Raw genomic sequence first — 27,383 nt, 5'->3', positions numbered from 1 at the left:
CATTCTCTGCACCGACTCTGAGCCCCCTCGCTACGGAAACCGACCTCCCTGGCCAGTTACTTAGTGCGTCGACATGAATACTGCCGATCCCGTTAGCATGGATGCCAGCCTGTCGAGTCTGAATTCCGTCGACAACGAAACCTCTACCACCTCTGGCGGCAACATCGATTCCCAGGCATCCAGGTGGACATCGACATCCACTTCCTTGACAGCATCGCCCGCCGAGTCGAGAGAGCCCTCGCCGGTACGTCCTTCAGCCATGAAGTCGGGACGAACCAGCCGTGCGTCCTCGGCCACGGTAAGGTCGCGTAAGAACAGCCTTCAAGACCCGAGCCCCTCGAGGCCTCAACCCAAGAATCCGACGCCCGCCGCGACGTCGCGGCACCAACTGTCCGCCGCCACGACACCCGCACTCCCTCCTGCCCCGTCCGCCCCGGATCCTGCCTCTCGAGCCGCCACCCCGCAGAAGCCCTCAGTCGCACCCGATGCACCCCGATGGCCTGTGTCCCCGCGACTAAAATCACCACCTCCTCACCTGGGTCGACCGGCAGCGGGAGTCTCTTCCGCACGGAGGAACGAGCACGAGACATCCGCCGCGAGTGCCCGAGCTACGCCTCCTCCCTACCTAGAATCGGCCTCGCAGTCCGAAAACGAGGTCGAAGAAGTGTACCTATCGTCTGGTATGCGAACCCCAGTCCGCGGGCCGGGCAATGGGGCATCGACTTTGGAGACCGTCCAAGAAGTCAGCCAGCCGAATACGCCGAAGCCAGGACTCGACGCTGCCCTCGAGAAGCTCGCCGCCGCCCAGGAACCCACACCAGGCAAGAGCTCCGGAGCTTCGGGCAAGAAGTTTCCCAATAACCAGAACACGACGAACAGCGAAAGCGGCAGCGATAGCGGAGGCGTTCGTATGAACGTGAGGCGGAGCAGCACGTCGGCCCCAGCGCCCCCGCTCCAGGGCAGGCGATCGAGCTCGACGCTGAGGTTCACCGGCAGAGGACCGACCTCGGCCGAGAGTTCGTCGAAAAACATGACGGTCGAGACGGAGGAGGTCAAGTACGTGCCCCCGCCGTCGCTAGCCCCCAATACGGGCGGCGCGGGCGCGAGCGGGAACCTGAGAAGCAAGCCCAGTTCGGAGACGATCAAAGCGAAGAAAGAGAAGAAGAGGGTGACGAGAAAAGCACCCGCCGTCCCTTCTGGCAATGGTGAGCAACACAGTCTTCTTATGAGATACCAGCATTGGCAAAGTTGCCCGACGAGACCGGCTATGTCGATTTCAACACTCCTTCATCCGTATTACCTTTACTACGGCCAAGGATCAGCTCGGGGTCAACCCATATCGCGATCACAGCCAACGGTTAAGAAAACTACGAGTATCACTGCACACGTGGGTAATCTGCTAACCACGGGAATCCGTCCAGCTTCCTCGAAAGCCGATATCTTCGAGGCCAAGATTGCCAGCGCGGTGGAGGAGGCGGCTAATTCTTCAGATTCGGACGAGACCTTCGTGTACGATTCTAACCCGCCCGACGCCGGCGATCGCCCTCGCCGCTACCACTCGCGCACCCCCAGCGCGACCTCGATGATGAGCCAGGTCGACCGCAACGGAATGCGCTCGATCCATAGTGTGCTGGAGGGCAGCGCGCCCACTGTGCCGGTCAAGAAGAGCATGAAATTCGTAAATACTTACAACACTTGCAGCGGAAACGAAGGCCCATTCGGGGACGACGACGGTCGAGGTAGCGGCCAAAGCAACGCCGGCTCCGCACGAGGGACGAGTCGCCACCACCACTACCCCGGCCGCTGGGGCCGGAACAATAGCAGCAATCACCTCTCGTTGTTCAGCAGCGAGTCCCCATTTCCCAACGCGGCCAGGTCGAAATTTTCGGGCAATAGCGCTAGGCCGCCATCCAACCCTCCGAGCCCTAGGTTCGCCGGCCGGAACTGGTCGACTCAGAATAAACGGCAGATGGCGCTGTCGGGTTACGACATGGACGACACTACTACCGGCGCCGACGACGAGAGGGCCCCTCTGATGCCTGGCGGTACGGTCAGGTCTACCCGATCTGCCCGTGCTCGGCGCGGCGGACACTCCAGAAACCTCGAAGCGCAGACGTACCGGCAAGCTCCCTCGCTGCTGAACCGGTTTGCGAGCTGCCTGGTCCTCACGGTGATGCTGTTAGTCGTCATTTCGGGAGCGATCGCCTTCATGTTTGCGACGTCGCAGCCTCTCACCGACATCGAGTTGGTCAAGATCGGCAACGTCCTGGCTAGTGAACAGGAGTTGATGATGGACATCACCGTGAGGGCACACAACCCCAACGTAGTCGTCGTGATGATCGACTCGGCCGATCTCGAGATCTTTGCCAAGTCACCCCATGCCGGCACGGATTCGGAGTGGTGGCGACGTCCCAAGGACGCGTTCGGCACCTTAGACGGCTCTAGAGACGATCCGCCGATTGTCAAGCTGCCTGGCGGTGGTGACGCGCCTCCCAATCCTCCTTCTGACGATAGTTCGCCGAACATGCGTCTGGGTAACATCCTCGCATTCGACAGTCCCTTGACTTACGAAGGCTCATTCTTCCAATCCGGCATTTCCGCCTCCACAGGCTCCCTACGGCTGAGCCGACCCGGGAACACGACAGAGAGCGGCTCTGAGCGATGGGAACGCATCATCGCCGACGAATTTACCCTGATTGTCAAAGGTGTCCTCAAGTACTCCCTGCCGCTTAGTCAGCGGATTAGGAACGTGGCCATCTCCGGCAAGACTACCGTGAAGCCGAACTCTGCCAACAACCCGTCTCTGCGGCCTAACCAGACGGTGGCCGGGGTACCGTGACGTACCCACGACAAGGGCACTCTTCGCCCACAATCTCCCATCTTCTTTGTATCTTAATGATTCTGTATATCGACTGGAGTACGGCACTCGCGAGCATTATGGAAGCCCAGGAGTTGGGTTTGTCTTGCGCCTTTTCTTTTTTGTATTTTCGGGCGGTGATGTTCGCCTGCACCAACCTAAGGATTTGGAGTCGCAGGTCGTAAACATGGCCATGTTTACCTGCTTGGCATTGGTTTCCCAAAGATACGAACAGAATATTTGGGAGTATTCAACACAAAACGAGGCATTGCGACGCGCGAGGTTGGACTCGACTACACTTGCATGGGATGGATACGAAAAGCATAGGTCCCCCCCCTCAAGAGACACAACTCTGCGATGGGGAGAGGAAGGGCCTCTTCTTTTCTGCCCCCTCCCATTTCTCTGCGCAGGAGATGGTAAAATGGATCGGCGCGGTTTTTTTTTCACGACTTGAACCTTCAATTTTTTTAGACGGAGGGCGGCGACTCCCCTCAGACAGATACCCAGAACAGAACAACCAAGAACCAGAAACAAAGCAGACGGGTCCAGCATTTGCACTTGCGACGGCTTACGATAGCATTGAGAGAGAGCAGCTCAAGAAAGAGAGAAAAAAAACCCCCATTTGCTACTAAAGTAATTAATACTACGGATAGGCCGGGTTTCTCCCCGGTAGATAATGAACTTCCTTCTCTACCAGACGCTTTACTTGTAGTCGTCGAGAACTGCGTGCCTGTGATGATGTGCCATGTGTATATACCCACGACCTATAGCGTAAGCTACCGGGGATTTCCCCAGCAGTCCGGACGAGGACAACAGCATGAGCTACTAGGATAGCCATCGTCTAAAGCTAGCGAACCAGCCAGCTGCCGGGCTAATAGTAGTTGCGGCGCGCTACGTTCGAGAGGCGGTGTATCACATCATGGATATCACATCATGGACGTGGGGGCCTCGTGGGACGATCGGGAGTTGTTTATTGTGTAAAGCTACCAGCCACACTAGGGTTTATATGTGTTAGGTTAGCTGATCGCGGTTAATTATCCCTAACCTTCCTTATCCACCTCCTGACAACACGATGGCTGGTAGGGTAGGGGTAGGTCGACAAGTATACCACACCACCGCAGCATTAGCAGAGTTCCCTTGTCTCCTCTGACAAGCCTCTCCGTTCGCAGGATAGCCCGCTGGCCCCGGCTGCTTGTTCTTTGGCAAGGGGCCTACCTAAGCGGCAAGGGGGGGCAAGACGGAGATGTGCTTAGCACGGCTGCTCCTAGAGCCCTTCTCACAATGCCGCGGCCGTGTCTGGGCTGGGCTGGGCTGATTCAAATACGTATATATGTGCTAGCCGGCTGGTTAGCCACGGCGAACCGGAGGCTTGTGAGTAGAGCGAATGCTCTCGTCTGCCTTGTAAACAAGTAGGCAGCCATAAGAGCAACAAGCGCGTCGTAGAGCCTACAAGCACGGCGTGGGACGCCGTGGCCTCGTGGGTCTCACTCCCTCCAAGCGCCCCAACCGCAGCCCCGCCTCACGCGAAGTACAGCGAGATGGGCAGGTGGTGGTAGAGCTGGTAGTCGAACTCCTGGCTCCACTCGAGGACGAAGAGCTTGGTCAAGGCGACGACGCCGGCGGCGTCGAGCGGGGTCTCGCGCGGGGCGCGGAACGCGGTGCCGCGGAGCAGCGGGCGGTCGCGCCAGAAGCGCACGTCGTCGAGCTGGGCGAGGGACCACTCGCGCGGGGCGGCGTCCGAGGCCGGCGGCATCGCCGCCACCGCCACCGCCGCCAGGTCCGTGACGACGCGTACGGCGTCGCCCGAGTTGCCGCCGGGGCCGGCGAGCACGGCCGCCGCCGCCATCGGCGCCATCGCGTCGCGCACGAAGGCCGCGTCCCAGCCGCGCGCGCGCAGGGCCCCCGCGTGGCGCGCCGCGGCGCCGCGCAGCAGCCCCGCCAGCTGCGCCCGGTGCGCGTCCATCGTCGGCCGCCCGTACGCCAGCAGCACGTCGCGCAGCCCGCGGTGCGCGCTCCACGACAGCGCCACCCACGGCAGCCCGTCGAGCGCGCGGCGCAGCAGCGCCTCCTCCGCCGGCGGCACCACGACCCACGCCGCGCCGCCGCCAGGGAATCCCGCCGGCACGTCCAGCTTGCCGCCGTACCGGTCGCGGTCGCGGCACGGCAGCCGCAGCACGAGCCCCGCCGCCGACACCTGCTGCGCCACGTCGACCGCGTCCCACGGCACCGGCCGCGCCGCCAGGAAGTCCACCTCGTGCGCCCGCCCGCCCATCATGTTGTACAGGTGGCGCCCGCTGTGGGCGCCCTGGAAGCCGCGCGCCATGTGCTCGAGTTGGTAGGTGCCGGCGGGGCGGCGGCCGGGGAAGGCGAGCGCGAAGGGGCGCTCGTCGGCGTCGCTGTCCGCCGCCGCGGGCGAGGGGGGCACCAGGATCACGCCCGCGGCGATCTGCCCGCACCGGTCGACGCGCTGCATGAAGCTGCGCGGCAGCTGCTCCGCCGTGCCCAGCGATTCGTGCGCCGCGAACTTGACCACGGCCTCCTGGCCGATGGGCCAGGTGATGTCTGCTCAGGGGGAGACGGGGTTAGCGGTGTTTCGCTGGGGAGTTAGGGAGGGGGGAAGGGGGGGGGGGCAGACACACACCACTGCCCGCAGTACGAGGCGTACCCGGCCCGGAACCCCGACGCGTCGCTGTACTGGAAGACGGCGCGGCCGTTGGTCGCGACCAGCATGGTGATCAGCGTGGTGCGCGAGATGACGATGCAGGCGGCCGCCTGGTAGCGCTTGAGGGGGCGGCGCTCGAGGTGGCCCCAGCTGTCGGCGTAGGCGGCCGCGCCGTCGTCGCCGGCGCTGCCGTCCGACTCGGAGGAGGAGGAGGAGGAACGCGGCCGGGCATTGAACATGGCGAGGACGGTGGGCCAGCCGGCGCTGCCGTCCGACTCGGAGGAGGAACGCGGCCGGGCATTGAACATGGCGAGGACGGTGGGCCAGCCGGCGCGGCCGGGGGGCGCGAGCGGGATGCGCGTGACGTGCAGACGCGAGACGCCGCAGAAGCCGGCGGCGATGCCGGCGGCGACGACGGGGCCCTGCGGCGGCGGCTTCGCGATGCGCCACCACGGGAACGCCGCCTGCCGCCGGAACCAGATCCCCAGGTACTCGGCCGTCCGCGTCGCGCGGAACGGGTCCAGCTTCTCGTTGATCGCGCTCGCCTGCGAGATCAGCCCGCCCAGCCCCGCCGCCGTCACCGCGAACGAGAGCCACGCTGCGGCCAGGTTCGCCGTGTCCACCGGGCTGCTGATGCCGCCGCCGTTGTCGTCCATCGTGGGCGAGAGGAGTGGTGGTGGGTTTGCTGCTTACTGCTGGTGGTGAGGGTGAGAGGGGCTGTTGGGAGAGTTCTGCGTAGGTGTATGGATACCTACACCTACTATAGTACGAGTACCTAATTATGTATGTAGGTATATGAAAATCCGGTATCGGCGCCGATTACGCGGTCGCACCCGGGGAACGAAGTGTCGGCGCCTCTTTCGGATGGTAGGTGGCTGTTTGCCGTTGTCCAACGTTGCGATTGGGGTTGTGAGCAGGGTAAGAAGACAAGGGCGAATATTGTAGGTGTAAGCCAGTTGAGAAAGTGGGTGCGTGTGTGCGTGTACGTCTGTATAATTACCTAGAGAGAGTATGTGTGAGTAAGAACGAGAATGAGATCGATAGACAGAGGACTCGGGTGGATGAGAGAGGAACAGAAAGGCCGGTCGACTACAGTGCGCCGTCGAGACTCTTAGCAGCTCCGTCTCTCTATCGTGTCGTGTCTCCCTTTAAATCTGGGTATGTAGCGGAGACGAGTCCCTGTTCTCTTCACTTCTTCTCCCACCCCCGTATAATGTTCCTCCTCCCTAGGACTCATACTGTTTTTCCTTCCAGTCTGCCTGGTGGGAAACCTGATCTAAACCTAGACGGCGGCGGTAAGCGACGCTAGCTTTTCGGCCCCCAACTATGCGACGATTCTTAGTCGCTCAAGTTGACGCCCAGGGTATTGGAGGTTGTCTACTCGCGCTCACGCGATGTTCTGGTCAACTCCCCCAACCCCCTTCAGATATCACTTCGATAGTTTCCCTCCCCTCGTCCTCTTCTTGCCGCCTCGGCATGTAGGCATGCGGCCACGGCCAATTACCAGCTGGCACAGTGACTGGAAGCAAGCAAGGTAAGGCTCGAGTCGAGTCGATAGATGCAGCCTAGCCCGGGGTAACTGGTCTAGGGGGGGAAGTGTGTGTGTATGCATTATATATCTACTATAGACCAACAGCAGCAATGGTAGTAGCAGTCGGACGGAAAGGGGCTGGAGACGTGAAGAGAAGCGGAAACATTTTCACCCCTCTGCCAATGCATATTACTAACATGCCCTTGTCTCTGTGATTCGAATGCACCCAAGCACGTACTTGAATTCTGCTTTGCCTTCTTATTCGCGTTCAGTACAGCTCGCCGGCGAGCTGGCATCATGGCAAGGAGTTTGCGTAGGTAGATTTCTGGAACCGCGTCTGAGGCCTTCTTGGGCCAGGATCTAGGATGATAACTCGTTGGATTGTGTGGGTGATACATCGAGACAGTGACAAGGATGGCTAGATGAAAATAGAGGATTCCGTCGACTTCTAAGGCTGTCTAATTATTTGTCGGGTAGAATGTCGGCGACGAAACCGGCGGGCGTAGGAACGGTTGCCGGAGGAGGGACATGAGATACAGGAGGGAGAGTCGTGAATAGCCGACGAGTATACTAGGTTGCTACTATACATAACCCTCAAAACACGCATCCGCCTATGCACCCAACACAGCACCTCACTCGTAACAATGTAGACCCGTCGCATTACAACTACGACGCCCTAACCCTTGTGAGAGGTCATCTCTGTTCTACCTATCCGTCTAGCCCTACCGCGAGACCCTAGTGCAGCTCGGCGGCGACAAGCTTCAGCACCTCCTCGACGCTCTTCCTCGCATTCTTCGGGTGCTTAGCCACCGCCTGCCACGCCTCGCCGTGCCTCGGCTCGACGCTGACGCACTTGGTGATCACCTCCTCCCGCTTGTCCTCCGTCCCGTGCTCGATTAGGAACTTGTAGTACCACGCCCAGCTGTCCCCGAGGTCCGAGTCCCGCACCAGCGCCTTCTCGAACCAGTTCTGCGCCTTCTCCAGCCGCCGCTCGCCCCAGAAGATGCGCGCCACCGCCACCAGCAGCGTCGGGTCGTTGTCCACCTCCTTGATCGCCTCCAGCGCCCGCGGCTTCCGCTGCGGCCGCGCCGTCAGGTGCCAGATCTTCTCGCTCCAGAGGATGCCCTGGTCCGCCTTCGGCACGTCGCGGAGCGCCCGCTCCATCAGAGACTCGGCCTGCTTCGTGTTATGCGCCCGCCGCTCCACCCGGACTGACTCGCACCACAGCTCCGCCGACTTGGGCGCGGCGAGGCGCGCGCGGTCAAGTACCGAACGCGCCTTGGGGAGCTGGCCGAGCTTCTCTTCCAGCCGGGAATAGAGCAGCCATAGGGGGACCGATTTCGGTACCGCTTTGACACCCGTGCTGTAAGCTTCGCGAGCCTGCAGCGGCTTGCCGATATCTTCATAGATCTGGCCCTTCATCATCCAAAGCTTGGGGCTGGCAGGGAATAGGTTGAGCGCCTGTTGGACGAGGTCCAGCGCGGCGTCGGCATCCTCCAGCTGCCGCTCGAAAGCGACGCTCTTCATCCAGACGCGATCGGTCGGGGCTTCCTGACGAGCCGTCTTCAGGAGACCGCGCGCTTGCTCGATCTGACCGTTCTCGGCTTCGAGCTTGACGGCCGCCAGCCAGATATCCTCGTTGTTCGGATTCTGCTGGAACGCTCTCGCCAGGACGCGCCGGGCATTGTCGATCTCTCCGGCTTGCCATTTCTCCTTGGCAAGCATCATCCACAGCACTTCGCTGCGGGGTACCGCATTGACGGCCTTCTCGAGCACTTGCCACAAGTCCTCCTTCGATCCGTGATTCCTCTCGAGGTCTGCCGCCGCCAGCCATATCGTCTTGCTCGTCGGAAACACCTGGAGAGCGTAGACGTATATCGCCCGGGCCGTCCCGTACATACCTCTGTTGACGCTGCTTCGTGCATCGTCTAGCCAGGTGTCTTTACGGTCGTCGTCTTCATCCAAACCGTAGCCCAGAGTTTCCCGGATGATGGCGCAGCACGTGACTATGGCGCCCTCTTGCTCGCACTTCTCTGCTTCAGCGATCCATTCCTCCCGTTTTGGCATCGCGGACTCCTTGACGAGTACCTGCGCGGCACGCTTCATAACGTTGACTTTCTCGCCCTGGCCGAGCTGCTCCTGCAACCTCGCCGCAGCTATCCAAATCTCGTGAGAGGTTGGGCAGTGCTTGCGAGCCTTGTTCAACACCTTCTGCGCGTTCTCGGGAGTCTCGAGCCTGGCCAGAGCGAGCCATAGGTCCACCGACAGCGGAATCAGCTCTGTCGCCTTCGCTAGGAGCAGTCTGGCATCATCCGGATCCTCTTCCAGGTTGACTGCCTCCTTCCACAAAGCCTCCGACCCAGGAACGTGATCTATAGCGTGTCGTATCACTCGCTTCTTCGACCTCGGGCCGTCCTCTAGCTTCATCGCTTCAACCCATAGCCGCACTGAACGATTGTTTTTTTCGATTGCCTGCGCAGCAATTATTTTGGCGTTCCGCGACTCATTGAGCCGGATATTCTCGAGCCAGACGTCCTCGTTCTTGGGGCAGTGTTGACAGCCGCGCGCGATGACACTTCGAGCGGCTACAATTTTGCCGGCGAGCTCTTCGAGGCGTGCCGCCGCTATCCATCCCGGACCGTTATTGGGGTTGGTCTTGATGACGGACTCTAAGAGTTCCCTAACTCTGTTGATGTCGCCAACTTGGGCCGCACTCTCCGGTAACTGGGACTTGGCTAGACTGGTTAGGTAACCCTTGGGATCGACGCTTGTTGCGCTTCCCGAGGTCGCCGTTCCGCTCTGAGAAGCCTGGTCAAGCCTGACTTGAAGGACTTTGTCTCTGGCTTGCCCGATCTTGGCAAAGTTCGTCATCGTCCCGTCTTGCCCGCTCGATCCGCCGGATGACGAAGCTGCGCCCTCTTCGACCACGGTGGATCCTAGTTCGCCAGCGCTGCCCGCAGCGGCTAGTACGCTGTCCGGGACGGCGTAGAAGCGCTGCTGCCGCGCTTGCTTGCTCCGCCTATTCCTTCCGGTGAGATCTCCAACTTCGGGAAGGGCCGCCCATTCTTCTTCGGAAACGCTCTCTAGCCCTCTCTTTAGGTCGGCGAACTGCTGTTGGATCTTGGGGTTCTTGCGCTCGTATTCATCTCGTTCGGCTTGTTCCCGTGCTTCCCTATTCGTTTGAAATGATCGTCGGTAATCTGCTCGTATGGCTTTTGGGATGAACGGTGAACTAGCCGGGGACGATGAGGGGGGTACGGATAGAGACTAACCTTCTCGATTTCCGCCGCTTGTCCATCTTCTCGTCTATCTCGCGGTATATGCGGTCGGCCTCATCGTCATCCTTGTCGTAGACGCCGCCGGCGAAGAGGCCGACTTCGTTGTCCGGGTCTTGGTATCGGTCATCATTGTCGTCGTCGTCGTCCTTCTTGCCGGCGATATCGCTAAATCCTAGTTGCGCGGCTCGTTTTGCGAGTGCTTCCTTGATCTGATCTTCGGAGGGCCCTTCTCTAGCGGGACCTAAATCCGAACGGGTAGTGAAGCCGGTCGCACCACGTCCTAGACCGGCGACGTAATTCTCGGGGGCGGGCTGGCTCAAGAAGTCGCGTCGCCCCGTCATGGTGGTTCGACGACAGCTGGTGAGATTGATGTATAGGGAAACGCTTGTTTATTTCTTTTCAGCCGAAATGGAGGTGTGGACTCCTTCGACACGGCAGGCGGTTAAGAAGTAGAGGGGGTCGATAGGGGAGGCGGAGGAGGCCTTGCTCTGTGGCTCTCTGAAGTTAGATTTGTTTCTAGGCTGGCGTTACAGAAGGAGACTTTCTCGTCAAAAATATGGGGACCTTGGATTTGTACGTAGTGGTTATTTGCATATGTACCCGCCTAGGTACTTAGAAGCTGCGATAAGTAATTACTAGGGTTACGATAACTGAGGTAAGCCACATCGATAGCCGCATCGCCAAAATTTCCATTATCGCAGCTTGATAAGAGTTTACTCAGTATTGTATTCAAAAAAGGCTCCTTGTCGCAACAATTTGGACCTGCCCCTCCTAGATATACCTGCCCGCAGCAGCACGTCGTCCCGTTTCGACGCTCCAGCAGTAGCCATGGGCAAGGCCAAGACACCCAAGCGCGGAGCCGCGAGCTCGGGTCCCTACGAGCGGCCGTCGAAGCACCCCGCCGCCAACAACGTCTTCAAGTTCAGCAAGGACTTCGGCCAGCACATCCTCAAGAACCCGGGCATCGCCGAGACCATCGTCGCCAAAGCCTACCTCAAGCCCACCGACACCGTCCTCGAGGTCGGCCCCGGCACGGGGAACCTGACGGTCAAGATCCTGGAGCAGGCGAGAAAGGTCATCGTGGGTAGCCGCTCGCTCTAGCCCTCATCTACCTGCGATTTGGCTAACCGTAACCCGCGCACGCGGGAGGTGGGAGGATATAGGCAGTCGAAATGGACCCGCGGATGGCGGCGGAGACGACGAAACGGGTGCAGGGTAAGCCGGAGGCGAAACGGCTCGAGATGCTGCTCGGCGACGTGATCAAGACGCCGCTGCCCGGGTTCGACGTGTGCATCTCGAACACGCCCTACCAGATTTCGTCGCCGCTCGTCTTCAAGCTGCTCGCGCTGCCCAACCCGCCCCGCACCTGTGTGCTCATGTTCCAGCGCGAATTCGCCATGCGCCTCACCGCCCGCCCCGGCGACTCCCTCTACTGCCGGCTGTCGGTTAACGCGCAGTTCTGGGCCCGTAAGTCCCCCTTCCCCCCTCCTCTCTCGCACCCTCTCGGCCCGGACGCGACGCTGACCTCGGTCCGGCGAACCCAGGCATAACTCACATCCTCAAGGTCGGGCGCAACAACTTCCGGCCGCCGCCGCAGGTGGACTCGAGCGTGGTGCGCATCGAGCCGAAGCTCGGCGCGGAGCGGCCGGCCATCAGCTTCGCCGAGTGGGACGGGATGCTGCGCGTGTGCTTCAACCGGGGCAACAAGTCGCTGCGCGCGGCCTGGCTCGGTAACAAGGGCGTCCTCGCCATGCTCGAGCGCAACTATCGCCTCTGGTGCGCCTCCAACGACATCCCCGTCGACGACGCCCTCGCCGACGAGGAGGACGACGACCACGACGACAACGCGCCGGCCGGAGGGGAGGAGTGGGGCGGCATCATGGACATCGACAATGACGACGACTACGATGGCGGTGCTGGCGACGCTAACGGTGACGACGACACGCCGTCCTTCTTCCAGGAGCTCAAGGCCCCCGCCCCGGTCGCCAAGACGAAGAGCAAGCGCAGGAAGACTCGCGTCGCCCTGCTCGTCCGCGAGAAGGTCCGGCGCGTCCTCGAGGACGTGACGGAGCTCGCCGATAAGCGGAGCGCCAAGTGCGACGAAAACGACTTCCTACGGCTCCTCGCTGCCTTCAACGCCGAGGGGATCCACTTCTCGTAGTGGATTTCTTCTTCTCCCTCCCTGGAGGGGAGGGGAAACAAATTGGAATGACTTACGATCTAGGTCTCATTGGGCGTTTCGGGGTAGGGGGCATCTAACGAACGACTCATACACATATGGGCAACCGGGATGGCTGTGCGGCGTTAATGCGGTTCGGGTTTGTCCTAGTGGGTGATACCACACACACGAATTAAGGAAGAGAGCTTTATACCGACACTTCCTAAGCATCGAGGGCTTCTGAGAATAGAAAAGTTTTGGAGTTCTAGCGACTTTGCTACGCGCAAATGCCACCAATCGTACAGTTCGATTGTTATGTCCTGCCCCTTATTTCCGCCTTCTCACCTCTCTAAACGTATCTCCTTACTGCGTGACGGCCAGGTTCGATTCCCGACGCATGAGCCTCGCCGGTTTATTTGCCCCCGCCGCCGAACCAGCTCGAGATGCCGCCTCTAGCCTTGGATGCCTCGTCCTCGATCTTCTTGTCGAACTCGTCGACTTTCTTGAGGGCGGCGGCCTTAGCGTCCCTCGCGTGGGCCTCGGCATCGGCGGTGGCCTTACGGAGCTCGGCTTGCGCCTTGCTCAACTATGCGTTCCGCCACATGCGTAAGTCGCCCGGTACGTAGTTCGCGAAGGAGACTATGCGGAAGAGAGAGAGAACGCGGGGGGGGGGGGGGAGGTTTGGGGCTACTTACGGCGTCGTCGACCCTGGCGCCAGCCTGAGCGCCGTACTTCTCGGCGTCCCGTCTGATCTCGTCGCCGCGCCCGGGCAGCTCCGATTTGAACCTGTTCGCGTCGGCTGTGGGGGTCGTTAGCTCAGGTACTACTCACGGAGCGTCCTTCGTCGCCTTTTTTTCTCTCTAATGTCTACCTCCTGTACATGAACAGCGATGGCATGCCCGAGGGGGAAGGGGATGGATGGACAGGGCGCGAGAGTTACCTTCAGCCTGTTTCTGGGCAACCTTGGGGTCGCCACCAGCACTATAGAGGTAGTAGCCGATGCCGCCAGCGGCGGTAAGGCCGAGGACGAGAGGCAGTCTGGACCTGGACATGGCAAGTGAAGAGGTGGTGTGAGATGTACGTAAGTGTTCGCGCCCGTATCTGTCTGTCTGGAAGCAAATCGGAGGGATGGCGGTGATGGAATTGGAAGAGCTACTGGATGGGTGGAAGTCGAGACGGGAGGGGATGGGAGGGGGGCCTCTTTCGACAGGTCAACGGGTCAACGGGTCAACAGCGCAAACGGGGGAATGGACGGGGTCGATGGGGAGACCTTTAGAGGCAGGCAGGTATTTATCAGGTACATGCCTAGGTACTCGTTAAGGAGGTAGGCATGAGGATGAAGGTAGGTGATGTAGGTACATGCCCGCCCCTCGCATCGTCATGCCCGCTGCCGGGCCAGGTACCTCGCAAGCCCCCGGCATTGCATCATACGTTCTGCCCAACGTCACACCTCACCACCCACCTATACTTGACCTGTACTTGACGTGTACTTGACGCGTAGAAGGTAGGTACCTTGGGTATCTTCTGCCCACCGACGTAGGTCCTTTTGAAGCCGCTAGTACTTCTGTAGAACGCCTTCTCCTTCTGCCGTGAGTGCGCGAGTTGCAACTATAGTTCCCCCTCCCCGCTGGGCCTGGCTTGTCGCTCCATCGCCACAAGATGCATGACGCAATGACGTAGGTGAGCACGTACGTAGGCATGATATTACCTACCTACCTAGGTACCTAGGTACCTACTTGTGGGTATCTCGCATGTCGTAGCGGCGGTCGCCGCTTGCGGGGGTGGGGACCTTACGCCTGTACGCAGGTATGTACCTACCTCCTGGGAAGAGATGATGATTGGCTAGACACCTTCAGAGTTACCTAGGTGGGTACTTAGTATTGCCGCCGATTTTGCGTGTGTAATGATGTATTCATGTATTCTTCAGGTACCCACCTTTACTTCTCTAGGGACCTCACCTCAGGTACCTACCTAGGTAGGTACCTAGGTAGAGGTACCTAGGTAATGAGAAACTGAATGCCCGCACAAGGTTCGTTTGAGGCACCAATGTACCTAGAGTACACCTACCAGCTGCTAATGTATGTGTATAGTAGTCGTTCCCGACCTGGGTAAAGTACCTGGTTAGGTGGTCTTCGCGTTTCGCCTGGCGGCCCGTCCGCGATCGCATTGCTTCATCCTCGATCGTGCAGTCCTGCCCGAGGCCCTGTTTACCCTGCATGCCTATACACCCCTAACCCTGCCTGTCTCCAACCTCCTCCAGAGAGGGGATCATGGCAATGGCAGGGTACGTGTATTTGCGTGCGTATTGATCGTCTACGTTGCCATAGAGCAGTTTCTCATATTATCCCTCAATGCCTAACAGTACCGCTAGTCCCTCGGCTTCTCTGCTACCTCTCGTCGTCTTTCGTCGTCTCGCTATTATCTCTATATCCCCGTTGCGGTAGCTGAAGAGTCGTCAGCTCATCGACCTCAATTCATATTCAGACCACCATCATCTAATTGATTCGTGTTATCTATTAAGTGCCTTACCTCCTCGGGTTATCCCGTGGCTGAATCCTAGGCCGAGCTGCCTCCGATTTACGTAGACGGCGTCGCAGACAGTCCAGATCGTAGCGACCTGGAAGCATCCACCCATTCGCTTCCCTCTCCGCCTCGCATTCAAAGCTACGACTACTACCTCCCACCCGTCATCGATGGCTGTCCGGTAGCTTTCGATTATGCTGAGTGTTCACATCAGACGATGCCCAGGACCAGAGCGCATTTGCGCAGCTCTCGTCGCGTGCCCTCGCTGAAAGACAGCGAAATTGATCATGAAATTAATATTTTCGACCGCGTAGAAGACGCCGAAGACGCAGACGCGGGGTCGCGGACGCCCGAACCCCAGAGCGCGACCGACCGACCTACTTCGAGCCAATACTTGGTGCCCCCCCAAATTCGCGTCCCTCCTGCCGACCTACCCAAAACGGACGATGCGCCGTCGCCGAGCGATGCAGGCCCATCAGGCGGGCAGGAGGATGCGTCGCGGATTTCCGTCGGGGACGGGAATGCCCCGGCTTCGATAGGAGGGAAAGGGCAGGCCTCGACAGAGGATGAGGGCCCGGAGAGGACATCCAGCAGCACCATACGCCCTGGACGCCGACAGCCAGCGAAAGAGCCCGAGACTGCCATCGACATACTGTACGAAAACCAGCGCGGAGGTTTTCTCTGCGGCATTCCCCTCTTCTCTTCCGCTGCGCTGGGAAACCTCGACCCGGCGCCCTGGACAAATTTCGCCCACAAGACCAGTCCGACCGACATATACACCGCCCAGGTGCCCGATCCGAGTTGGGAATGGGCCTGGCCCGAATGGCGCGTGAATCACGACGATACGATCGGAGCCGACGAGGACGGCTGGGAATACTCATTCATGTTCTCCAAGAAGTTTTCCTGGCACGGCCCTAGCTGGTATAACTCGTTCGTCCGGAGGCGGGCCTGGATCAGGCGGCGCATCAAGAAAGGCCTAGGATACCAAGCGAACGACCCGCACCTGATGAGCCCCGAGTACTTCTCGGTTACGCCCTCACGAGGCCGCCAGCGTAGTCGTAGCAGGGGTACCGACGGAGCCGAAGGGGAGAGCGTCGGCCAGCAGAAATCCACGAGGTCTCAAGACACCGTCCGGAGATCGCGGGACAGCCGACGGGGCGACGTGGACGCGGCATCGGTCAAGGCAGACATAACAACCGTAGATGAGCTCTTGTCAGAGCTGAGGAACACGCGCATCGACCGCGAGAAGCTCGAGGCCGTGGGGAACTACATTGAGCATTGCTCGGACGACCTGGATCAGCTGCCCGGCTCGGTGCACGACATCATGTCCTCGTTCGTGTTCCAGGCGTCGCGGAGGCTACTCCTCGCGCGGCTCACGCAGATGCACGACGAGGTAGAGCGGATCGAGAAACTGCAGGAGATGCAGGAGCCGCGGCCGCAAACGCAGCAGGAGGAGAAGGGAAAATCACCGGCGACGGCGCCACGGGATGAGCAGCAGAAGGGGGATGGGGCAGAGGGACAGCAGCAGAAGCTGAAGCAGCAAAAGAGGAGAGAGAACCTCGTCGAGGCGGTCAAGCAGGCAGACGAGGAGGTGCGCAGGCTCGAATACTGGAGCGACATCAAGGGCATGGCGCAGAGCGGCGAATCCTGCGGCGCGGTGGACAGCGGGAAAGGCTGGGAGGACGGGTGGCGGGGACTCGACAAGAGCGGGCCGCGGGGCGTCCGGGACGAGGGTGACCCGCTGCCACGGTGAGGCGAGGGGTCTACTAGAGCCTGCCTGTCCCGGAGATACGCATGACACGACGATGGCTACGAGTCTGGCCGCTACGACGACGGTTCACGGGGACGCAAGCTGCGACTATGGGCTATGAATACGGCCAGGAGGTGGCCACGCACACGTGGGAGAGGCATGCCGTGTGCAGGTGTGACTACGTAGGCATGTGAAGGCGTCGTGAAGACATGGCCGACGGTGGTGGATTCGGGAGGTTACTGCTTGAGATTGGGTGCTATCGGGATTAGGATTCTAGGATGGGCACGCTTACAAGATAAGGACAGAGACAGAGACAGAGAGAGGAAAGAGAGGTGAGGGAAGCAAGAGGATTCGAAGAGGTCCGCTGAGCAAAGGGGAGGTTGGAGGGCGAAAGGGATACATCGCGTCACCGCCTAGACTGCCTATGCGGGTAAGGCAGGACAAAAAGGGAGAGGGGGGGGAGGGAGATACAGAGGGTGATGGAGAGGGAGGCAAATGGAAAGAAGAAGAAAAAGACAGCTCGATTATTGAGGAGCGCCGCCGTGTATGACCTCTGCAAGCACGTATCTGTATATATTCTTATAGCTGACTGGTGGCGCACCAATCCGAGGTGGGCTCTCCCGAACCGCCTCCCAGCAATCCAATGGATCGACGCCGAGGCCGCACGCGCAACACCATAAACGCCATCGATGCTACGGTTGCTTTGCGTAGGTGTGGTTTTGGTGGCCGAGCCCGCCGTCCACATGTCTTATGAGAGAGAGAGAGAGAGAGAGGAGGCGGGCTCGCACTCATGGCCGGACCCGATAGCGACACGCATCGAGCGTATGTGCATAGAAGGTAGGCGGCCATGCTTCTCTCGGGTAGGTATGCAACCGAAGTATGCAAATAGTGCATGCATGTAGGTCCGCGGACATGTATACCTACCTCGGGCTGCGTAAACAGGTAGCACCACAGCACGAACTGCTACCATCTTCCTCCGACTGCGACATCGTGCGTGGGGACAGACAGGTCAGCTCGAGGCGTCCGTCCGTCCGGTCACCCATCTTGCATATTGCACACTTACATATCTATCCGCATCTGCATCTGCCCAATACATCGGGTGGGTAGGCGTTGGTTCTGCCCTCGGCGTCGTCGGCGGGCAGACGCATGCTTGGGCGCCATCCTGCCTCGTCTGCAGCTCAGCTCCCTCCCGACATATCGCTTCGCACAACCGCCCTGCTGGTCAGCACGGCACCACCATCCGACTTAGCATGGGCGCGTATGCGTAGAAGAGCGGGATGCATAGAGAGAGGGATAGAGGAGAGAGAGAGAGAGAGAGAGAGATAAAGAGAGAGAGAGAAAGAGAGAGAGAGAGAGAGAGAGATAGAAAGACACGGAGAGAGGAAGCCAGTCGCTACGACGGTAGCGAGGTGCGGCTGCGGCTAACGGCTGCGCCCTGCCGAAGCGACGCGAAGCTAAGGCAGAGGGGCCGAGAGATAGATGGCGGTCGGCGAGCGAGAGACAGGGGCGCGTATAAATAGGTAGATAAGAGTTAGACGGGTTAGCTTGGGGAGCTCGGGTACTCTGGTGGGGAGCTGAGCTGAAGAGAGGGTCTGGGTCGGAGGGATTGGAGGATTTTAGTGGTGGTGACGGGAAGGGGGGGGAGAGGAGAGGACGAGGAGATAGAGGGACGAGCGTGGCGTGGCGCTGTCGATTATCGAGTGATGAGCGAGGATTATTGCGAGAACACGAAAAGAAAACACCCATAGATAAACCCACGACGCCACACGATGCGGCACGGTACAACAACAACAACAACACTTGCCCATCTGTGGAATCGGATGCCGCCGAGCCAGGGGGGGGAGACGAAGACGAGAAGAAGAAGGAAAAAGACGCCATATACCTATCCCACACATGCCCTGCCCAACCTCTATCTTACCTCCTGGCAGGTAAGCGGAGAATAAACACGCATCCCTACGCCAGATAGTACGCGCCGCCGCACACCGACGTGCAGAGGGAGCGAAGGGGGGGGGGGGGGGGGGGCGACGAAGGCAGAAGTTCGCGTCTCTGCGTATCGCCATGCCGCTTTGGTTCGCACACGCATACCTTGCCCTACGTCACGCCCGCCTGGCTCCCAGCCGACGATGCTTGGGTTACATAGGCGGAGGGGGGCCTGGAAGGGCCGGAAAAGAGCACAGGCAGGTCAGATAGGTCAGCCGCTGTCTTACTCGCTTGCTCGCCTGCCTGCGTCTATAGAACGACCTGACGCGATGCTGGCAAAAAGGGGCGAGCGGAGGAGGAGGGGGGACCGAGAGCAGGACGGACGCGAAGGAGAGGATGAAGAAGCACGAGAAACACCACAGTCAGCAGCGATGGATGAGCGCGCGGGCGCACGAGGGAAAATAGTCTCGTCTCCTAAACTAACCCCCCCCCCCGGCCGGTGGTGGGTAACACATTCTCCTCTGTTCAGCTTCTAGATCTTCTAGATCCCCTTCCTATTCTTCGTCCGCTTCCACCGCAACGCAGCCCCCCCCCCCTCCTCTCTTCCTCCTCCTTTTGCACTTTTCTCTGGGATGGGATGATGGGATTTTCTCCGTCTCCGACTACTACCTACCTACCTCCCCCTCGGCCTGTCTGGGGGCTCGCTATCCGCCGAGCCACACAAGCCACGAGCCACGAAGGGCCACTCCAGGTGATAGGGTCAGCCGACTAGTCAGACTACATACGGCGCCCTGCGCTCATATATCGACTTTTTTTTTTTTTCGTTGTTCCGGGATACGAGGCCGGCGGAGTGGCCCTGATGAGGATCTGCATGTTGGTATATATCGGTGAGATTAGGCGGATAGACGGACGGACGGACAGACAGATATCGTGGTAGGTACGGTGGCCAGCCAGTCAGGCGCGCTGGGTAGATAAAGGGGGGAGGGATGGGACGGGCCGGGTGGGATTCGTGAAGCCACATCATTCATGCCTCTCCAGCTGGCTAGCCGGCCAGCTGGCTAGCCGATGGGGTCGCCGCTGTCTATCTCCCCGATCGAAATTTCTCTGTTCGCCCGTCCGCGGCGGGTGGCGGTTCAGCTACCTATATACCTATCTATTGTCTTGTCCTGTGTCGGACCCTGACTGACCCCTTTTCGATCTATATCTCCCTCCTCAAGCCCCCTCTCTCCACCCACCCACCCACACACACTTTCTCTATTATATATATATTCCCGCCCGAGCTGACTATCCGTCTACTGGGTCCTCCCTCCTATATATCTCAGGCCCACCACCAACCCACACCCCCCTCGGAGAATAACTAGGACGTAGCCCACTCAACCATCGCCCATCCAGCCTCACACTCGCCACCTCTCAAACTACCCCCATCCCTCCGTCCCTCCTCCCACCCACTCCGATGCTTCTTCTCCCGCGACCTTCGGCTTCTGCCGTCCGGGGCATCGACGCGGTGCTCGCGCCGGCAGGGCCTTCGCCGCGGGCTCCCCGGCAACACTCGTCTCCGCCATCGCCCCCGTCGTCCGTGCCCTCGCGCTCGCCGTCCCCTTTCCTCGACCCGCCCTCCTCCTCCTCCTCCTCGTCGACGACCAGCCTCGCCCACCGCCGGCCGCCGGCCGCCGGCAAGGCCGAGCAGCGGCAGCACAAGGGCAAGGAGAAGGCGTCGCCGCGGCGGCCCTGGGCCGACGAGCCGTGGCCTCTGATCGCGACGCCAGCGACGCCGCCGCACGTAAGCGGTCCCCCCGACCCCCTTTTATCCGTCCCCCCCCACCAAACTAACTAGGTAACTAACCCCCCTAAAACAGGCCGCCCCGCCCCCGCCCCCGACCGCCCACATCGCCGCCGAGCTCGCGCTCGTGCACAACGCGATGCTGCGCGGGCTCAACGCGCTGTACCTGCAGGCGCCGCACGTCGCGGCCCCGCACCCCAACCCGAGCCCGAGCCCGGCCGCCCTCGCGCGCACCGCCGACTTCGCCTTCCTCGCCCACGCCTGGGCGTCCTGGGTCCGCGCGCACCACGTGCTGGTCCGCGAGAAGGCGGTGCCGGCGCTCGAGGCCGCGCTGGGCGCCGCGCCGGGCGCGCTGGCGGCGGGGTGCTGCCCCGCCCCGCCCGCCGCGGACCCCGTCGCCGCGCGCCTCGACCTCCTGCTCGCCGACGCCGCCGCCCTGCGCGCGCGCCCCGCGTCCTACGACCCCCGCGCCCTGCGCCGCCGCCTCGCCGCGCTCGCCCGCGTCCTCGTCCCGCGGCTGCACGCCCAGGTCGCGGCGCTGGCGCGCGGCAGCAGCAGCAGCGGCGGCGGCGGCGGGGAGGCAGCGCCGTGCTCGCCGCCGCAGTCGCCCTCGTCGTCGCCCACGGGCTCCGTGCGCGGCAGCACCCGGCGCCCCCGCGCCGCGCGCCCCGCCACCGCCGCCGACCTCGCGCGCATCTACCGCGGGCTGGCCGCCGCCGCCGCGCCCGCCGCCGACCCGTACGCCGCCGCGCCGCTGGTCGCGCACCTGCACCACCGCGCACGGCGTGTGCCTGCCGCCGCCGGTGCCAGCGAGTGGCCCCACTTCTCGGTCCCCGCGCTGCATGCCGTCGCCGACCGCCTCGCGCCCCGGCACGCCGGCGCCTGGCGCTTCCTGCCCTGCGACGTGTGGGGGCGCCCGCGCGAGCTGCCGTACGCGCTGGGCCCGGCGGGCGAGGGCGTTGAGGAGGAGGAGGAGGAGGAGTAGGGGGTGGGGATGTGGATGGATGGGTGTGCGTACGTGTAAGTACTGGGAAGGACGTTAATACGGGGGTGGCGAGGGTTAATAAGGGACGGGAAGAAAGAAAGAAGGAAAGAAAGAAGCGCCGCCCAGCGTAGTAATAACGCCGACGGGCGGCGCGGACTCGGATGGAGCCGGGCTTGGTGGAGGGAGATTGGGTTGCGGGACACGGGCGGGACGCGTGCGTATGCCCGTGCTAATAGGGGGCGCACCGCCATATACCTAGGTGATGCAGAGCACCTCGCGGAGAACGCAGGGTGAGCGGGAAGAGGCGGGTCGGCGGCGAGAGCATAGCGCGAGACCTGTCCTGCGCAAATACAATACCTAATACAGCAGCAGCAAGTCTTCATATGAAACCTAACCACTGTGCCGGGGGGAGGGAGAGCACGAGGAAAATCAGACACACGAGGAGAAAAGGGAGTCGTTGCGTACATTTCACGTCCGGGCTTTCTTTTTATTTTTCTTCATTCGGTTGGTTCATTTGTACACGAGCCGCGGCTCGTCGCCGTCGGGCATACACCGATAGGTACAATGTCTACCTACCTGCAACCCCGCAAGCGCCGCGGCGGTCACCTTCACTTGCCTGCCGACCTCCCTCGGGCCCCTTTACTTCCCCTCGCCGTAACGCCTGGTAGCCTACCACGTAGCTTCTGCCCCCCTTAGCCGTCGTACGCACCTAGGTAGGTAGCTAACCCAACCGAGCCTTTATTCCTGCGGCTCCTCCGCGACGTAGTGCAGGTAGGCGCCCAGCAGCTTGATACCCTCGATGTAGTTGCGGCGGTCGAGCTTCTCGTTGATCGAGTGGGCGCCGTCGGTCGAGCTGCCCATCGGCAGCAGCAGCACGTTCTTGCCCGTCGCCTGCTCGAACGTGAGGGTAACGGGGATGCTGTTACGCGGGCTGTCAGCCGTGGACACTCGTGCGAACGGCCATGGTTACTTTGCTGGAAAGGGGTGAGAGGGGGGGGAAGGAGAGAGAGAGAGAGAGAGAGAGAGAGAGAGAGAGAGAGAGAGAGAGAGAGAGCACTCACCTTCCACCCTCGCGCGTAAAGTCTGGCTTGACCCCCCAGACGCGCTCGACGGCCTTGCCGGCGGCGCGGAAGTTCCAGTGGTTCGGGCTCGCGACCCACCACTTGCCGGTGTGCTGGGCGTACACCTTGAGGGTGTTCTTGCTGCCGAGCTTGGCGAAGGCGTCGCGGACGTGCCGGTAGACGAGCTCGTTGGTGCGCTCGATCTCCATGTCGGGCACGGTGCGGATCGAGAACTTGCCCGTGACCTTGGCCGGGATGACCGTCTTGGCGCCGGGCCCGGCGAAGGCGCCCTCGATGCCGTGCACGGACAGCGACGGGTACCGCCACCGCGCCATCAGCGTCGGCTTCTTGTCCTCGAAGATGGTCGTCTTGGAGCCCAGGGCGTCGTGCAGCGTCTCCATGGTGAAGGCGATGCCGTCGTACAGCGTCTCCTCGTCGGCCGTCACCGGCGCCACCTGGTCCATGATGCCCGGGATCAGGATCTTGCCGTCGGTGTCGACGAGGCCGCCGAGCACGCGCACGAGGTCGGTCATGGGCTCCTGGGCGGTGCCGCCGAAGACGCCGCTGTGCAGGTCGGCGCCGGGCCCCGAGATCTCGACGCTGTAGTAGTTGCAGCCGCGCAGGCCGTAGGTGAGGCAGGGCTTCTCGGTGCCGAGCCAGTAGTTGTCGCTGATGCAGACGGCCTCGGCGTCGGCGAAGTAGCCCTTGCCCTCCTTCTCGATGAGCTCGTCGAGCCCCTCGGACCCGTACTCCTCCATGCCCTCGAAGCACATGAGCAGGTTGACGGGGAAGTCGACGCCAGCCTTCTGGTGGGCCTCGATGGCGTTGAGCCAGCCGAGGACGGGGCCCTTGTCGTCGGTGCTGCCGCGGCCGAACATGCGGCCGTCGTCGCCGACGGTCAGGGTGAAGGGCTCGGTGGCCCAGCCGTCGCTCTTGTCGGCCGGCTGGACGTCGTAGTGGCCGTAGACGAGGATGGTGCGCTTCGTCTTGTCGGCGCCGTAGCGGGCGAGCACGACGGGGGGCAGGTCTAGGTCGGGCTTGTCGGGCTGCTTGCCGAGGGGCCGCAGCTCGACGACGGCGCCGAGGGCCTCGAGCTCGGCGGCCAGGAACTGACCCATGCGGACGACGTCGGGGCGGCGGGAGGCGTCGGCGGAGATGGAGGGGATGGCGACGGCCTTGCGGAGGCGGTCGATGAAGTGCGACGAGAGCTCGTCGACTTGGGCGAAGTAGCTGTCGAGCTGGGGGGCCATCTTGCGAGACTGGTGGGCGCGGAGGGCAGGGGTGAGATAGGACCTTGTGGTGCTGGTACTGCCACTGCTGCTAGCCAGGTGTGTCGTCGTCGTCGTCGTCGTCCTGATGATGTTGTTGTTGTTGGTGGTGGGGGTAGTCTTGGCGTCGTTGTTGCGGTGATGGGGGAGAGGGGAAGAAGGGTGGGAGGGGGGAAGATGGCGGTAGCGAGGACGAGGAAGAGCTGACCTTATAGTCGAAGCGTAAGATAACGAGAGTGTCGGGCGGTTTGCGAGTGGGAGACGCGAGAGTGGCCGAGGAGATCGTGTGAGAGCAGTGCGGGGCATCTGGCAGCGGGCGCGGCCGGCGAATGGAAGGCGAGATATTGCGAGCTTCCCAAGTCTTGGAGAGAGAGAGAGAGAGAGAGTGAGTGGTCAATATCGACGGAGCCCCCTCCCTAAGTAAGTACATGTGCTACGCCCTAGAGCACCGCGGAGGGGAATGTACCGAAGGGCACCTGTAAGGAGGTAGATGTGTGTGTGTGTGCCTGGCATGGCTACCTACGTCTCCTCTTCTGGCTACTCTATTCTTCCCGCTGGAGCAGAGCCGAGATCGAGACGGGGCTCAGATGCCCTCGCGGCTATTGATGGCTTTGATAGCGGAAGACGGGTTAGGCACCTGTTAGGTGGGTGTAGGTACTTTGATTGGTAGGTAAGGTACCTTGGGTATTTGTAGGCACCTTAGATACCTACCCCTAGGTACCTACCTACCTACCTTAGGTACCTCTTACTTACCCAGGTACCTGCCGTAACAGGTCTGGCCAGGTCCAGGAGCACCGGACCTCGGGGACTCCCAGATAACGAGCCCAGCAACAACCCTATACGCCTTGTATAAGTATTACCTGGTGCTGACTATCCCGTCCCAGGAGACACCCTCGCTCGGCACTCCGTCACGCCGTGCCGTGGCCGGCATCGCGTCGGAGCGAAGAACCTTTCATCTATTTATTGTTCGCCTTCCCCCCCCCCTTTTCCCCCTCCCCTCTTTTCCCTTCTGCTTTCCGTCGCCATAGGTATATCCAAACATCCTAATAGTAGGTACAGCCAACTGGTACAAGAATTATAATGTACACGTGGCCCCCGAATGCTGTAGGCATAGGCACCCGCCTCGTACCGCTACAGCATAGGTAGGTACCTAAGGTAGGTAGGTAGGTCGGTAGGTAGGTCGGTAGGTAGCTTCTATGGTAGTAGTTCATCCGTGCTTCATCATCCATTCTTCCACGTAAAATGACGGTGCGCGCTCCTCCAGCCAGTCCCTCGGTCTGAGTGGTATGTCCACCGTGTGCTCGTTCCGCATCGCCACCGTCAGCACCACCCCCTCCTTCGTCAGTCGGTGTATCTTCCTGTCCATCAGCTCCGCCTCCCCCAGTTTGGTTGCAAAATCGACCTCGGGCTGCATCTCCTCGTCCTGCTCCGCGTATCTAGCCAACACGTGCCCCGCCCTGAGCTTGTCGCCGTGTAGCGCCCGCAGCTCTTCTAGTTCCGCCCGCCCGAATATTACGTCTTCCCAAGTCTTCAGGAAGCTGCGCCGCTTCGATAGGCCGTGTTCCTGGCGAAGGAGTCGCGTCAGCGCATACCGCATCTTGGGCGTCGTCATTTTCGCCGACGCCGCGTACCGCCACGTTACTCGAAGCATGTTGGGGCAGCACCTCGTCCACGCCGCTCGGTACAGCAGGTGGTAAGTGTCCGGGGTAGGTCCTACGCGCCTAGGCCACCGCACCGGCATCGACCGCAGTATCGCCAGCATATCCGGCAACCTCCGCGAGTGCGTGAGCATCGTATTGAGCGTAATAGGACTAGGCGTGGTAACGTCGCTGGCGGAGACGAGATCCAGCAAGGCGTTGCACATGTCCCGTCTGCCTTGCGCCCCGAGCACATCCAACATCATGTCGAGCGTGACCGTGTCCAGCCAGCCCACCCCGTATTTTTTGTCCTGCTGGTGCACGTACTCCTCGATTTTAAGCTTATCCAAAGGTTTGGCGATGAGATTGGCTACCGCCATCTTCCTGCCCACCACGCGAAGTACCGACGGGTTGCGGTTGAGCCCGCTACGCCTCAGGCTGGCCACGATCCAGCGCTGGGCTGTCACGTCTTGCACCATCTCCATGAGCGCCGTCCAGGCGCTGCTCTGCGGACGGTGGTGCTTCCGAACCATCATCCTGAGTATGCTGTTGAACCCGTACAAATCCCCGTCTTTGGATGCGCCAACCAGAAATATATGGAACAGGTCCGTGTCCATGGGGTAGCCGAACAATTCTGCCTGGTTGAAGATCTTTTGCGCAGCCTGGCGAAAGCCGCGACCGCTCGACTGCATGTAGGTGAGAGCCATCTTCAATGCCGATGCCGACACCACCGACCTGACATGTGTCGAGGCGAACAGGCCGACAAGCATAGAGATCACAGTTTCCCGGTGGCCTGGGGGTTTCGGATATATCACGTTCGCCCGATGAGGTTGGACCCGGCTATAGACCAGGGCCGCAACATATCTCTCGAAAGACTCTTTGGTCCATTCCGCTGGTCGGGGGATCTCTTCGGCGCGCACGGTCAGCCAGTACTCCTTGAACTTCTTGCCGTCGCCTCCCCAAGCTTGCACGATCAATGTCTTGTCATCCGGTACCTCGTCATCCAATGCCTCTCCGCTGTCGAGGAATCGGACTTCGGGTCGGGTTGGGGTCATCTTGTGCCATGCACCCTCCAGCAACATCTTCCAGGTAGGACTGGGAAGCCTCACGGCGGTGATCTTCCCCACCACGTTAACGACGTCCACCAAGGAATTCCGAACCGCGGTTTCGGGGCCGGATAAGTTGAGAACCAACTCGGCGTCGCCTAGCTGGCAGGCTTTGTCGATCCAGATCCTGCTGCCATTCTTTTGCCTTATCCGAGAGAGGTGCATATCCGTGCCTGACAACAGCTCGCGCGCTTCAGCAGCTACCCCTCTCCCTATGATAATTTGGAAACTCAGCATATCTCCATACTTGTGCGTGTAGTGCAGCATGAACTTGGCCGTCGATTCTATGGAGGTGTCCGGTTTCGAAGCAATGACACTTGCCTGGTCGTTCAAATGCTGCTTGGCCGCGCTTTTCCTCTGCTTGCGCAAGCCACGGCGAGATTTATACCTGCTCGAGGATGTGACTGGCCGCTTTACGAGTGCCGGTATCGCGGGTTCCGAGTCGGCTCGCATCGTGATCACTCGTCTAAGGATGGCCCTGATCTGCCAAGACTCCGACCTGACTGTCAAGTCTGGCTTATTCAGATCCTGGGCGTTCGCGCTCTCCGGCGGCGTCGTGTCGGGGGGGGCAGCCGAGAGCCATCGTTGCGAGCTCAACTGCGAGTTCGACCAGAATGGAGACGACGGGGTGGGTTGCCCCCTGGGAATCCCGAGGAGCCCTAAGACGCCAGTCACGCGTCTTCGAGCCCTCCAGAACGAATGGATCCCCAGGGACATGAGCTGGAAATGCGATATCTCCCGCCGATTACGGGCCTCATCCCACCAAGAAGGCGCATATACAATAATTGCCAGGCGGACGTAAACGGGCGAACGTTGTAACTACCTCCTGCATTAACGGGAAGAGAAGAAGAAAAAAGAAAAAAAAAA

At 60.9% G+C, this 27,383-nt stretch overlaps 10 protein-coding genes across 10 annotated transcripts; 4 read left to right on the top strand and 6 right to left on the bottom strand.

The window, feature by feature from the left end:
• Window positions 1-97: 97 nt before the first annotated feature.
• Window positions 98-2,839, top strand: GGS23DRAFT_607326 (vacuolar segregation subunit 7-domain-containing protein; the record flags this gene model as incomplete). The annotated part of the gene is made up of 2 exons (XM_051520033.1): window positions 98-1,205; window positions 1,323-2,839. 2 exons carry the CDS (start codon window positions 98-100, stop codon window positions 2,837-2,839), a joined length of 2,625 nt encoding a protein of 874 aa, XP_051368435.1.
• A 954-nt stretch (window positions 2,840-3,793) lies between these two features.
• GGS23DRAFT_614746 (uncharacterized protein) lies at window positions 3,794-6,572 on the bottom strand. Its single transcript, XM_051520672.1, has 2 exons — window positions 5,497-6,572; window positions 3,794-5,419 (listed from the first exon to the last, which is right to left on the bottom strand). Exons 1-2 carry the CDS (start codon window positions 6,173-6,175, stop codon window positions 4,377-4,379), a joined length of 1,722 nt encoding a protein of 573 aa, XP_051368434.1. The 5' UTR covers window positions 6,176-6,572; the 3' UTR covers window positions 3,794-4,376.
• Window positions 6,573-7,476: 904 nt separating this feature from the next.
• GGS23DRAFT_267540 (pre-mRNA splicing factor) lies at window positions 7,477-10,869 on the bottom strand. The gene is made up of 2 exons (XM_051512411.1): window positions 10,323-10,869; window positions 7,477-10,222 (listed from the first exon to the last, which is right to left on the bottom strand). Exons 1-2 carry the CDS (start codon window positions 10,667-10,669, stop codon window positions 7,786-7,788), a joined length of 2,784 nt encoding a protein of 927 aa, XP_051368433.1. The 5' UTR covers window positions 10,670-10,869; the 3' UTR covers window positions 7,477-7,785.
• A 287-nt stretch (window positions 10,870-11,156) lies between these two features.
• Window positions 11,157-12,489, top strand: GGS23DRAFT_600105 (rRNA adenine dimethylase; the record flags this gene model as incomplete). Its single annotated transcript, XM_051519019.1, has 3 exons — window positions 11,157-11,408; window positions 11,492-11,795; window positions 11,873-12,489. The coding sequence occupies 3 exons, from the start codon at window positions 11,157-11,159 to the stop codon at window positions 12,487-12,489; spliced, it is 1,173 nt and encodes a 390-aa protein (XP_051368432.1).
• Window positions 12,490-12,686: 197 nt separating this feature from the next.
• GGS23DRAFT_267309 (uncharacterized protein) lies at window positions 12,687-13,742 on the bottom strand. The gene is made up of 3 exons (XM_051512408.1): window positions 13,427-13,742; window positions 13,182-13,285; window positions 12,687-13,072 (listed from the first exon to the last, which is right to left on the bottom strand). The coding sequence occupies exons 1-3, from the start codon at window positions 13,536-13,538 to the stop codon at window positions 12,899-12,901; spliced, it is 390 nt and encodes a 129-aa protein (XP_051368431.1). The 5' UTR covers window positions 13,539-13,742; the 3' UTR covers window positions 12,687-12,898.
• Window positions 13,743-14,737: 995 nt separating this feature from the next.
• On the top strand, window positions 14,738-16,964 carry GGS23DRAFT_267327 (uncharacterized protein). The gene has a single exon (XM_051512409.1). It carries the CDS (start codon window positions 15,227-15,229, stop codon window positions 16,760-16,762), a length of 1,536 nt encoding a protein of 511 aa, XP_051368430.1. The 5' UTR covers window positions 14,738-15,226; the 3' UTR covers window positions 16,763-16,964.
• A 790-nt stretch (window positions 16,965-17,754) lies between these two features.
• Window positions 17,755-18,769, bottom strand: GGS23DRAFT_267339 (uncharacterized protein). The gene has a single exon (XM_051512410.1). The coding sequence runs from the start codon at window positions 18,635-18,637 to the stop codon at window positions 18,005-18,007; it is 633 nt and encodes a 210-aa protein (XP_051368429.1). The 5' UTR covers window positions 18,638-18,769; the 3' UTR covers window positions 17,755-18,004.
• A 1,034-nt stretch (window positions 18,770-19,803) lies between these two features.
• Window positions 19,804-21,444, top strand: GGS23DRAFT_614728 (uncharacterized protein; the record flags this gene model as incomplete). The annotated part of the gene is made up of 2 exons (XM_051520671.1): window positions 19,804-20,459; window positions 20,536-21,444. Exons 1-2 carry the CDS (start codon window positions 20,133-20,135, stop codon window positions 21,442-21,444), a joined length of 1,236 nt encoding a protein of 411 aa, XP_051368428.1. The 5' UTR covers window positions 19,804-20,132.
• Window positions 21,445-21,887: 443 nt separating this feature from the next.
• GGS23DRAFT_584169 (uncharacterized protein) lies at window positions 21,888-24,486 on the bottom strand. Its single transcript, XM_051517312.1, has 3 exons — window positions 23,982-24,486; window positions 22,506-23,858; window positions 21,888-22,363 (listed from the first exon to the last, which is right to left on the bottom strand). The coding sequence occupies exons 1-3, from the start codon at window positions 24,077-24,079 to the stop codon at window positions 22,183-22,185; spliced, it is 1,632 nt and encodes a 543-aa protein (XP_051368427.1). The 5' UTR covers window positions 24,080-24,486; the 3' UTR covers window positions 21,888-22,182.
• A 290-nt stretch (window positions 24,487-24,776) lies between these two features.
• Window positions 24,777-27,383, bottom strand: GGS23DRAFT_584168 (uncharacterized protein). The gene has a single exon (XM_051517311.1). It carries the CDS (start codon window positions 27,231-27,233, stop codon window positions 24,981-24,983), a length of 2,253 nt encoding a protein of 750 aa, XP_051368426.1. The 5' UTR covers window positions 27,234-27,383; the 3' UTR covers window positions 24,777-24,980.

Source organism: Durotheca rogersii (genome assembly GCF_024521655.1).
Source record: "Durotheca rogersii strain YMJ 92031201 chromosome Unknown GGS23scaffold_29, whole genome shotgun sequence".
NCBI lineage: Eukaryota > Fungi > Ascomycota > Sordariomycetes > Xylariales > Xylariaceae > Durotheca > Durotheca rogersii.
Note: the sequence above shows the minus strand (reverse complement) of the source record. Positions and strands in the feature narration are given on the sequence as shown.

What these genes read in the sequence shown, in the direction of transcription:
- GGS23DRAFT_614746 (XM_051520672.1), bottom strand. Translation starts at nt 6,175, where the DNA reads ATGGACGACAACGGCGGCGGCATCAGCAGCCCGGTGGACACGGCGAAC. An exon ending in CTCGTACTGCGGGCAGTGGT is followed by an intron (nt 5,420 to 5,496) that starts GTGTGTCTGCCC and finishes CCCCCTGAGCAG; the next exon opens with ACATCACCTGGCCCATCGGC.
- GGS23DRAFT_584169 (XM_051517312.1), bottom strand. Translation starts at nt 24,079, where the DNA reads ATGCCCCGCACTGCTCTCACACGATCTCCTCGGCCACTCTCGCGTCTC. An exon ending in TCTTACGCTTCGACTATAAG is followed by an intron (nt 23,859 to 23,981) that starts GTCAGCTCTTCC and finishes CAACATCATCAG; the next exon opens with GACGACGACGACGACGACGA. An exon ending in TTTACGCGCGAGGGTGGAAG is followed by an intron (nt 22,364 to 22,505) that starts GTGAGTGCTCTC and finishes CCCGCGTAACAG; the next exon opens with CATCCCCGTTACCCTCACGT.
- GGS23DRAFT_267339 (XM_051512410.1), bottom strand. Translation starts at nt 18,637, where the DNA reads ATGGCGTCTTTTTCCTTCTTCTTCTCGTCTTCGTCTCCCCCCCCTGGC.
- GGS23DRAFT_267327 (XM_051512409.1), top strand. Translation starts at nt 15,227, where the DNA reads ATGCCCAGGACCAGAGCGCATTTGCGCAGCTCTCGTCGCGTGCCCTCG.
- GGS23DRAFT_267540 (XM_051512411.1), bottom strand. Translation starts at nt 10,669, where the DNA reads ATGACGGGGCGACGCGACTTCTTGAGCCAGCCCGCCCCCGAGAATTAC. An exon ending in AAGCGGCGGAAATCGAGAAG is followed by an intron (nt 10,223 to 10,322) that starts GTTAGTCTCTAT and finishes TCAAACGAATAG; the next exon opens with GGAAGCACGGGAACAAGCCG.
- GGS23DRAFT_267309 (XM_051512408.1), bottom strand. Translation starts at nt 13,538, where the DNA reads ATGTCCAGGTCCAGACTGCCTCTCGTCCTCGGCCTTACCGCCGCTGGC. An exon ending in TGCCCAGAAACAGGCTGAAG is followed by an intron (nt 13,286 to 13,426) that starts GTAACTCTCGCG and finishes CGACCCCCACAG; the next exon opens with CCGACGCGAACAGGTTCAAA. An exon ending in GCGCCAGGGTCGACGACGCC is followed by an intron (nt 13,073 to 13,181) that starts GTAAGTAGCCCC and finishes CGGAACGCATAG; the next exon opens with TTGAGCAAGGCGCAAGCCGA.
- GGS23DRAFT_584168 (XM_051517311.1), bottom strand. Translation starts at nt 27,233, where the DNA reads ATGTCCCTGGGGATCCATTCGTTCTGGAGGGCTCGAAGACGCGTGACT.